General features: G+C 38.4%; 1 protein-coding gene and 1 non-coding gene across 2 annotated transcripts in view; both read right to left on the bottom strand.

Annotated features, from left to right (window-relative positions):
* Nucleotides 1-11,953, bottom strand: part of BIRC2 (baculoviral IAP repeat containing 2) — a 31,354-nt gene that overhangs the window by 7,558 nt on the left and 11,843 nt on the right. Inside the window, exons 4-5 of the mRNA XM_003780796.3 lie at nt 4,344-4,422; nt 3,694-3,742 (exon numbers count right to left, since the gene is read on the bottom strand). Coding sequence (XP_003780844.1) covers nt 3,694-3,742; nt 4,344-4,422 — 128 coding nt within the window. The remainder of the gene's footprint in view (nt 1-3,693; nt 3,743-4,343; nt 4,423-11,953) is intronic.
* On the bottom strand, nt 2,122-2,228 carry LOC111724465. The gene has a single exon (XR_002772767.1). It is a non-coding gene; the product is annotated as a U6 spliceosomal RNA (small nuclear RNA).

The following is an 11,953-nucleotide window of genomic DNA, read 5'->3' as shown; positions in this document are numbered from 1 at the left end:
AAAAAAAAAAAAAAATAGATAGAGACAGGGGATAGCTGAGGTGGACAGAGTGACAAAGATGAAAAGAAGAGTAAAGTAGAAGACCAGTTCACCCAAAAGATAGAGTGACAAAATATAGTCAAAGTAATGTGATTTTAGACAGTGACAGATGATCTGAAGAAAAAAGTAGTATCAGCTGATTAAAAGAAACCAAGAGGCAGGTGGACATCTCAGACTTAGAGTAGTCAGGGATGCTTTTTCTGCAAACAGAGTCAAGGCTAGCTTGGTTGGTACTTCTATAAAAAATACATAGTACTGCCATCTGCTGGAAAATGTTTATGAAAAACATAAATACACAAAATCATCAATGTATACTTACACAAACGGATGTGACATCACTGTCTGAAAAGATCACACCAGAAGAAAGATCTGAATAAGAATGAGCTCTAGGAATATCTGTAAGAAGTCTTCCAGGCAAAGAGAACAGCAAATGTTAAAGCCTTAAATCAATGGAACAACTTGACATGGTCAATAAACAAAAAGAAGGTGGTAGAAGTTAGAAGGGGGACAATACCCAGATGATGTAGAGCCTCTGAAGGAGTTCATATTTTATTCTAAGTTTGCTAGAATATTCTAGGAGTGTTTTAAGCAGGGAACTGATAAAATTTGACTTGTGTTTCCAGAAGATGACTCTGGTGATTTTGTGGAAATAAACTTTAAAGGGAGGGTTGTTAGGGTATCATTCCAGAAAATAATGGTAGTTTGGATTAATAATGCTGGAGCTGGTGAGATGCAGTCAGAGTTGGGATAAAGGGTGAAACAAAAGAACTTCTAACAGATGAAACATACAAACTAAAAACAATGACAGAGGCTCAGCACCTGTGGCTCAAGTGGCTAAGGTGCCAGCCACATACACCTAAGGTAGCGGGTTCGAATTCAGCCTGGCCCACCAAACAACAATGACGGCTGCAACCAAAAAAAAAAAACAAACAAAAAAACATAGCTGGGCGCTGTGGTCCCAGCTACTTGGGAGGCTGAGGCAGGAGACTTGCTTGAGCCCAGGAGTTGGAGGTTTCTGTGAGCTGTGATGCCACAGCGCTCTACCCAGGGGGACAGCTTGAGGCTCTGTCTCAAAAAAATAAAATAAAAGCAATGAGAGAAATCAGGGAATGCGTAAGTTCAGCCGACTTTTTAAGCATAGCAAATGACTACTGTTGACTAAGATAGGGAAGACCACAGAAGGAACAGACGCGAGGGATAAAGAACAGGAAGAAAAGTTTTAGTTTGGTCATATTAACTCAGACACTCACAATAGTCAAGCAGAAATTTAAATAGGTATTTAAATTGAAATAGAGCCTGGAGCTCAGAAAATGGAAGAAATAAATTTTAGATGAGCTTTGATGTGTACCATCATATCAAAGTCTAAAAGAACAATTGCCAGCAAAGGAACTATTCAAGACCACAGAAATAGGAGAAAACCAAGAGTGTGGTATTCAATAAACTCAGCAAAAAGTGTGTCCTAATAAGGAGGAAGCACTCAACTATTACCAAATGGTGATTAACAGTCAAGTAATACATTTGCTAATGTGGCAGCACTTGATAACCATGATAAGAACAAGTTAAAGAAGGAAAGGAAGGGAAGTAAAAAGAGTAAGCATAGATAAATCCTTCTAGGCATTTTGTTCTTAAAAGCAGAAGAATAAGTCAACAGATGGATGAGGTTTAAGGAAAAGTTTTCTTAGGACTGGCAATAGTCCATTATCTTTGTATGATATAATGTGAATGATTCATGAAAGATGGAAAAATTGATGACTCAAGGGACAAAGGGTTATGCTGAGTGTAGTAGCTTATGCCTATAATTCCAGTGACTTGGGAGGCGGAGGTAGGAGGATCACTTGAGGCAAGGAGTTCAAGGCCAGACTGGGCAACACAGTAAGACTCTGTCTCTTAAAAAAAAAAAAAATTCACCAGGTATAGTGACGCATGCCTGTACTCTCAGCTATTCATCAGGCTGAGGAGAAGGATAGCTTGAGCCCACTTCCAGGATACAGTGACTTATGATCCTGCCACTGCACTCCAGCCTGAAGGTACAGATGATTAGGTCACATTGTTTGCATTTGTTAGGTAGAGTCCAAGCTTTAAAAAAATATGGAATGCTTCATGAATTTTTGTGTCATTTTTGCACAGGGGTCCTGCTAATCGTCTCTGTATTGTTCCAGTTTTACCATATGTGCTGCTGAAGCTTGCACAAGGCCTCATCACTTAAAAGAAAATACAGAGGGTGAGAGGGAGAGAGAGAGAGGCAGAAAAGGCAGTTCACTGCCAAAGCAATGCTCTTAAGTCGACAGTAGGGAATGGAATCAGATGACAAGTAGAAGGCTGGCCTGAGATAAGAGCAGGAACAATTCATAGTTTATAAAAAAACAGAGAGAATACATGGATACCTTCTATAGCCTGGTGATTCTGCTGGCAAGAAGATAAAGTAGTCCTCTTGATAATTTTATTTTTCCAGTGAAACAAGGTTATGAACTGAGAGTAGGGTGGGAAAGAGAATGTGAGAAACTTACGAAGAAAGAAAACATGGCAAAGTGATTTTCATTAAGGGACTGCAGTAGGATTGCAGGGCAGCCTATTTGACAACTATGGCTATGAATTTTAAGAACAGAGCACACTGCAATCTACCTTTTCCAGCTCCATTAACAAGAGATAGTTATCATGGACACTGGTATTCCCTTTCCTTTTCCAGGTCAAATATTATCAAATCCTTTATCTAATCCTCCTAAGCCATGGCTTCTAGGACTCTTACATACCTTGGTCTTAGCCCAAAAACACATCTACCAATATCTCTCTTGAAATGATGTGCCATGAACAGAGCACTCCTTTCTAGATGTGATTAGTACATAAAACAGTAGACTATTATCTATCAGGAGTATCCACATTAGAAGAGTTGTCTTGGGCCATACATTAAATACACAAACACCAACCAAAGCTGATGAGCAAAAAAGGCCGTGTTGTTATTTTTGTGACATCTGCCACCACCACAGATAAATAAAAAAGTTTTCACATAACCCACTGACTATGGGTTGGACATCCCTGAACCATTTTGGACACTATTTAACACATGTACGTTACTTACTTAACTGACAGATGGGGCTAAAGTTTTTTTGTTTTTGTTCTTTTTTGCAGTTTTTGGCCAGGGCTGGGTTTGAACCCACCACCTCTGGTATATGGGGCTGGTGCCCTACTCCTTGAGCCACAGGTGCCGCCGAGGTTAAGCTCTAATGAAAAGGTATACTATCTCCTCCTACCCTTGTACTGAAATACAATATACCTGATTTAAATACCTAACATCTACCCCAATTCTGAAATCATAAGGGAACTTATTTTTTCCAATTCTGCTCACTCACTGCAACCTTTTCATTTTTAGATGGCTTATTACCTGCAACTCTTAATGCGCTGCTTTGAGCTATTTGTTGTTGTTTTTCTTTTGCATGTATCTTGTCTCCCCAGCTAGACTGTCAACATTTTAAGAACAAGAGTAGAATACTTCCTAGAGTTGTCTAAAATGTCATTAACCTTAGTAGATACATAATATTTATTAGTTAACTTTCTAGTAGTTTCCCCTATGGCTTTGAATCCCCTTGGCCACCAGGGTAATAACATATTTTTATTCCCCAAATTCCCATTTCAGTCCTGAAATTTTTTCATACATACTTGGTGGATCAGCATTTTCATCTCCAGGAGTATCTGAAGTTGACAATAGCTATAAAGCAAAAGAAAAGTTAATAGGTAAAATCAGAAATCTCAATCTGAACACAGCAATACTAAGTTTACCTTAAATAAATGTATATTCTTTCCTGAAAACAAGGTAATTCATATACATCACTTTGTTTTTGTTTTACCCTAATTATCACATAGATTTCCTTAAACGTGACACTTATTCCAAATTAGAGTTCAAGGATTTCTCTAGTTTAGGAAAGTAGAGAAACTTATTAATGGTTTCTCATTCCATTTTAGAAAGCAAGATCTTAAATGGGTTACTTTCAAAGGGTCTCAACTCCTAATAAGTTATTTTTTGTTTTTCTGGAAAAGAGTGAAGAGACACTAAAGATCCTTTTCCATCACCACCACCACCAGTTTGTATAGTGGCACAATGAATGATTTTTCAAAAACTAAAACCAAAAAACAATCTTCATTTTGAAGTCCCAAACAAGTTGGTTATAAAAGTAAAAGAGGTGTCATTAATATGGATAGAAAATATGTAACTACAGTTAATAAGAAAACAAATACAAATATTACTTCTAATATTTTTGCAATTACTATAAAGCAGAATTCAATGGTGTTAATTTAAAACATGTGTTTACCTGTTCAAGAAGATGAGGATATCGACCTTGAATCTCATCAACAAACCCTTGTCCTTTCATGCGTATCAAGAACTCACACCTAAAACATAAGAGGATAATTATTTTTTTTTTTTTTTTTTGAGACAGAGCCTCAAGCTGTCCCCCTGGGTAGAGTGCCGTGGCATTACAGCTCACAGCAACCTCCAACTCCTGGGCTCAAGCGAGTCTCCTGCCTCCGCCTCCCAAGTAGCTGGGATCACAGGCGCCCGCCACAACGCCAGGCTATTTTTTGGTTGCAGCCGTCATTGTTGTTTGGCGGGTCCGGGCTGGGGATTCAAACCCGCCACCTTAGGTGTACGTGGCTGGCGCCTTAGCCGGTTGAGCTATAGGTGCCAAGCCAGGATAATTATTTTTAAAGTGTTTCATACCAAAAATGTAAGATGATCATTCCAGAAAAGTGGCTTTCAATCTTTTGTACCCCATGGTAAAAACATTTTATACACAACCCAATATATGTGTATTTAATAGGAATAAAGCTATCATAAAACAATGTACATTCTTTATATATGCTGATGCCTTATTTATTTTTTTTATTAAATCATAGCTGTGTACATTAATGCAGTCATGGGGTACAATGTGCTGGTTTTATATACAATTTGAAATATTTTCATCAAACTGGTTAACATAGCCCTCATGGCATTTTCTTAGTTATTGTATTAAGACATTTATATTCTACATTTAGTACCTTTCACATGTACCCTTGTAAGATGCACGGTAGGTGTGGTCCCACCAATCACCCTCCCTCCACCTATCCTACCCTCCCTCCCTTTCCCCTTTCCCCATATTCTTGGGCTATAATTGGGTTATAGCTTTCATATGAAAGCTATAAATTAGTTTCATAGTAGGGCTGAGTACACTGGACACTTTTTCTTCCATTCTTGAGATACCCTGCTAAGAAGAATCTGTTCCAGAGATGCCTTATTATTTAACACAACAACAACAAAAACAAAGAGTCTGGAAAAAAGGGGCACAAACTAAAGAATGAAAAATGCTATGAAACACAATTTACCTGATTGGCTTAACACAATTTCAGAAATTATAATTCAGTATTCCTAAAATGTAATGTTTCACAATATAATAACTACTGGGTGGTGCCTGTGGCTCAGTGGGTAGGGTGCAGGCCCCATATACCGAGGGTGACGGGTTCGAACCCGGCCCTGGCCAGCTAAAACAGCAGTGACAACTGCAACAAAAATAGCTGGGCATTGTGGCAGGCGCCTGTAGTCCCAGCAACTCGGGAGGCTGAGGCAAGAGAATCACCCCAGTCCAAGAGCTGGAGGTTGCTGAGATGCCACAGCACTCTACCGAGGGCAACACAATGAGACTCTGTCTCAAAAAAAAAAACAAAAAACAGTATAATAAGTGCTAACTTTTCTCCAAAGTTCACTCTTCCATTATATTTGAAGAACAAACCACTACCCTTCCTCTCAAAAACAGATAATCAAATATTCTCTTCTCTACCTACCATACATAATGTAACAGTTTTAAACTTCTTGGGCTTCTTAAAAATGTTACAGGAAGTTCATACACCATCTGTTTCCCTTGTATTCCTTTTGTTTTATCAAAAAATGGTGTCAGACAATTGGATAGTCATATGCAAAAAAGAAAAAGATCCTTGATATATGTCTACACTATATACAAAAATAAACTAAAAATGAATCATATACTTAAATATAAAACCGAAAACAACAGAACTAGAAGAACGCAAGAGAAAAATCCTTTTATGCTCATGTTAGGCAAAGAATTCGTAGATAAGAAACTAAAATATAATCCACAAAAGATAAAATTGATAAATTGGCATCATCAAAATTAAAAACATCTGTTATTCAAAACACAATGCTGAAGAAATGAAAAGACAAACCACAGACTAAAAGAAAGTTTGCAAAGGTCAAAGGTTTGGTCAGCAAGAGGGCAGAGGAGAAGACACCAGACTTCTTCTAGACAGCTGGGGCGGTGCTGGTGGCTCAGTGAGTAGGGCGCCAGCCCCATATACCGAGGGTGGTGGGTTCAAACCCGGCCACGGCCAAACTGCAACAAAAAAATAGCTGGACACTGTGGGGGGCACCTGTAGTCAGCTACTTGGGAGGCTGAGGCAAGAGAATCACCTAAGCCCAGGAGTTGGAGGTTTCTGTGAGCTGTGTGATGCCATGGCACTCTACTGAGGGTGATAAAGTGAAATTCTGTCTCTACAAGAAAAAAAAAAGAGAGAGACAGCTACCCACAAATAAAAAAAGCCCTGAGAGAATTCAGTAAGTCCAATTAACCCAAAAAGACTAACAACACAGAAAGGATCACTGGGGAGATATGCTCAGCAAAAATGTATGGAGGTGGCTAAGAATGAAGGGCAGGGTTCAAACCCGCTACCCTCGGCATGTGGGGCTGGCGCCCTACCCAGTTAGCTCCAGCCAAATTGCAACCAAAAAAAAAAAAAAAAAATAGCCAGGTGTTGTGGCGGGTGCCTGTAGTCCCAGCTACTCAGGAGGCTGAGGCAAGAGAATCGCCTAAGCCCAGGAATCACAATGCCACAGCACTCTACCGAGAGCGATAAAGTGAGACTGTCTCTAAAAAAATCAATCAATAAATAAATAAGAATAAAGGGCAGGGAATATCTCTATCAGTCACGTGGTGAGTGTCATCACGACTCCCTGGGGTCCGCTCTGGGAAGGACCAAGCCTTTGCCACTGAAGACCTCAAAAGCCCCTGAGGTAGCCACAGACTTCTGGAAGGTTTCATAGTCAAAGATCCTCTAGTGTTCATGGGTGCTGACTCTAGTAGCCTACTCTGCAGAGGACCCTGACAGCCTTCATCCATCTCCCTGACAAAGAGCAGCTCTTGTACCACCCAGAGACAGAACACCCTCTTCCCCCCAACACATGCTCTAGACGCCAAAGCTACAGCTGCTGCACATGGACCCACATCTAAGGCCACCTGCTCCGTGGCTCTTCTACTTGCACTCTCTGCTGATTCTAGTTAATCAGCTGCTCTGTGCAAGTCTATACTCCAGACCCAACTCTGTGTATGTCTGTACCTTAGGTACCAGAAACACCATTGCTTCAGGCTAACCAGCACCCCAAACCCACAGCCACTATCCTTTCTGCAGGTACTGTACTCTCAGCTCTGTGGCTGCTCCACAGGCATCCACCATAATTACAAGGGAGCCAACAAGGCAGAACCAGTGCCAAGAGGAATCCCCTTGGCCATGACACTTCCTATGGGGAAAAAATTCTACAAGTCCATAAGAAAAACCAAACAAACTTTCACAGTTGGTGTGGATACCTGCAGCACTAGATATTGAGGATCCCTGCAATCCTTGCTGATGATGACCTGAACTAACAGAGCTGCACAGAAGCCACAATCCTGGGCCTTCCATAGAGCCAGAACCACCACACCTCCTACCAAATGATGTCCTCACACCCACCCATTGTCAAAGATCTTTGCCAAACAATCTAATCTATGAGGGGTAACTATTCCATCAAATGCACAGATATTAATGCAAAGCTACAAGAAATAGGGAAAAAAAGAAAGAAACATGACATCACTAAAGGAACACAATAACCAAATAAATGGAGATTATGAACAGACAGATAAAGAATTCAAAATAATTGTTTCAAGTAAGCTCAGCAACCTACAAAAGACACAGACAATAAGAAAAATAAACAAAATGTTAAGTTCAACAGAAAGAAGGCAATCTAGAAACAAAAAATAATTATAAAAAGAACCAAACAGGAGTTCTAGAGCTGAATATTATATAATGAAAACAATGCAACAGAAAGCATCAACAGCAGACTTGATAAAGCAAAAGAAAGAGTCTGGGAACGCCAAGACAGATCATTTAAAATTATCCACTCAGTGGATCAAGAAGAAAAACAAAGAAACAGTGAAGAAGGCCTACATGAATTATAGGATACCATCAAACAAAATAATATTTGATTAGAAGAATTCAAGAAGAAGAGAAAAAAAAAGGGCAAAAGGTTAATTTAAAGAAACAATGGGCTCGGCACCCACAGCACAGTGGTTATGGCGCAAGCCACATACACTGAAGTTGGCCGGTTCAAACCAGGCCCAGGCCAGCTAACCAACAATGACAACTGCAACCAAAAATAGCTGGGCGTTGTGGCGGGCACCTGTAGTCCCAGCTACGTGGGAGGCTGAGGCAGGAGAATCGCTTGAGCCCAAGAGTATGAGGTTGCTCTGAGCTGTGATGTCATAGCACTCTACCCAGGATGACATAGTGAGACTCTGTCTCAAAAAAAATAAATAATTAAAAGAAAAGAAAAAAAGAAACAATGGCTGAAAAAACTCTGCAAATCCAGGGAGAGAGAGAAACATCCAGATACAGTAAGTTCATAGGGCCCTATGAAGATTCAACCTGAAGAGGACTTCATTGAAGCACATTATAATACACCTGCCAAAAATATAAGATACAAAGGGAATTTTAAAAACAACAAGTGAAAAGAAATTCATATAAGGAAATCCCCATAAGACTACTGGTGAATTTCTCAGCAAAAATTTTATAGGCCAGGGTATGGTGGTGTGCACCTGTAGTCCTAGCTCCTTGGGAAGCTAATGTGAGAAGATTGCTTGGACCTACGATTTCAAAGCTGCAGTGAATTATGCTGGTGCTGCTGCATTCCACCCTGGATGACAGAGCAAGACCCTGTCTCTAAAAAAGAATAAGAAAGAGAGAAAAAGAGAAAAACTTGCAGGCCAAGAGAGAGTTGGAAGATATAATAGTCAAAGTAAAGGAAGAAACTGCCAGACAGGTTACCTAGGAAAGCTGTCCCTCAGAAATGAAGGAGAGATAAACATTTTCCCAAACAAAAGCTGAAGGAGTTTATCATCACTAGACCTGCCTTAGAAGAAATGCTGAAGAGTTTAAGCTGAAAGAAAAGGAACTAGTTAGTTACATAAAAACATACTAAAGTATAAAACTCACTGGTAAAGATAAATATATAATCAAATTCAGAACACACTAAATTTGTAATAGTGTGTCAATCACTTTAATATAAAGGTTAAAAAGAAAAATATTAAAAATAACTATAGCTACAATAATTTCTTCATGGACACAAAAAAAGATGTAAATACTGTCATCAAAAACAAAACGGGGTACTCAGAGCAAGGGTTAAGAGTTTCTGTATACAATTAAGTTGTTAGCTCTGGAGCATTTCAGATTTTGGATTTTTGGATTAGGAACAGCAGCAAAATACACATTCCTCTCAAGTACATAAAAAAAATTCTCCAGGTTAGATCATATGTTAAATCATAAAACAAGATTCAATAAATTCAGAAACACTCAATTTATATCAAGCTATCTTTTCAGACCATAATGGTAGGAAACTAGAAATCAGTAATATGACAAAAGCCGGAAAACTAACAAATAAATGGAAATTAAACAACACAGTCCTGAAGAATCAAAGGATTAAAAAGGAAATCAAAATGCAAATAAAAAAAATCTTAAGAAAAATGAAAAACAAAGCAAAACTTATGGACTATAACATAAGCAGTTGTAAGAAGAAAATGTATACCTATAAATGCCTACATTAAAAAAAATATCTTAAATGAATAATCTAACCTTATACCTAACAAACAATAAAAAGTCCAAAGTTAGCAGCAGGAAGCAAATTACAAAGATAAGAAAATAAATGAAATTACAAACAAAAAAGGAGATACCACAGAAATACAGAAGGCCTTAAGAGACTACTTTAAATAATGATATGCCAACACACTGGATAACCTAGAAGAAATGAATAAATTCTTAGAAACATGCAACCTACCACAACTAAAACCAGGAAGAATGGAAATCTAAACAGCCTTATTACTGGGAAGGAGACTGAATCAGTAATCAAAAATCACCTAATACAGAAAAGCCCAGGACCAGATGGCTTTACAGTGGAAGTCTACCAAACATGTAAAGAGGAATTGTTCTCAGTCCTTCTCAAACTCTTCAAAAAAAAAAAATGGAAGAAGAAGAAATACACCCAAACGCAATTTACAAGGCCAGCATTACCCTGATACCAAAGCCAGATAAAGATATTAAAAGAAAAAAAAATTACAGGTCAATATATCTGATGTACACAGATGCAAAAAATCATCAACAATATACTAGCAAGCCAAATTCAGGTGCACATTAAAAGAATCTTACTCTGAGCTAATGAGATTTACCTTTGGGACGCAAGGATAGTTTGGGAGAGAAACATCAGTAAATGTGGCATGCCACATTAACAGAATGAAAGATAAAAATCATGTAATCATCTACACCAATTAAGCAGCAGCATTCAACAAAATTCAACATCCTTTCAAGATAAAAAACTCTCAACAAATTAGACATAGAAGAAATATACCTCAACATAAAACCATATATAACAAGTCCACAGCTAACATCATAACAATGAAAAGTTCAAAGCTTTTCCTCTAAGATGAGGAATAAAACAAGGGTGTTTATTCTCTCCCCTTCTATTGCACATAGTACTGGAAGGCTTAGCTAGAGTAAGCCAGCAAGAAAAAGAAATCAAAGGCATCCAAATCAGTTTGGAAGAAGTATAAGTGTCTCTCTCCTGATAGATAGAAAAGTCTAAAGACTCATGAAAAAACTGTTAAAACAAACTTAATTCAGAAGTTGCAGAATACAAAATCAACATAAAGGGCAACAGTGTTGATACACTAATAATGAACTACCTGAAAAAATTCTGTTTATATTATAATAGCACCAAAAACATTCAGTACTTAAGAATAAATTTAACCAAAAAAGTTAAGAGCTGGACACTAAAAAATATAAGACACTCAGTGCAAGAAACTGAAGATGACAGAAACAAATGAAAAGACAGCATATGTTCTTGGATTAAAAGAATATTGTTAAAATGTCCACACAACCCAAGCAATCTACAGATTCAATATGATCCCTATCAAAATTTCAGTGACATTTTTCACAGAAACAGAAAAACAACCCTAAAGCTCATGAGGAACCACAAAAGGCCTGGGCCAAGGAAAACTTGAGAAAAAAATTAAAAGGCTAGAGGCATCACACTTTCTGATTTCAAACCATATTACAAATATAAAATAATCAAACCAGCATGGCACTGGCATAGAAACAGACCTAGACCAGTGGAACGAATAAAGAGCCTAGAAATAAATCCAAGCATATACAGTTAACTAATCTTCAAAAAAAGAGATAAGAATACACCATGTGGAAAGGATAGCCTCTTCAACAAATGATGCTGGGGAAAATGCATATCCATATCCAAAAAAGTCAAACTGGAACCCTATCTTACACCTACAAAAATTAGTTTGAAACTAACCAAAGACTTCAGACTTAAATGTAAGTCCTGAAATAGTAAAATTTCTGGAACACAGGGAAAAAGCTCCTTGAAAATGGTCTTAGCAGGTGGTGCCTGTGGCTCAGTGAGTGGGGCGCTGGCCCCACATACTGAGGGTGGCAGGTTCAAACCTGGCCAAACTGCAACAAAAAAAATAGCCAGGCATTGTGGTGGGCACCTGTAGTCCCAGCTACTAGGGAGGCTGTGAACTGTGATACCACGGTACTCTGCCAAAGGTGACAAAGTGAGACTGTCTCT

The sequence above is a fragment of the Otolemur garnettii genome, unplaced genomic scaffold, assembly GCF_000181295.1.
Source record: "Otolemur garnettii isolate 467f Iridium unplaced genomic scaffold, OtoGar3 scaffold00001, whole genome shotgun sequence".
Lineage (NCBI taxonomy): Eukaryota > Metazoa > Chordata > Mammalia > Primates > Galagidae > Otolemur > Otolemur garnettii.
This window is presented reverse-complemented; position numbering and strand designations above follow the sequence as displayed.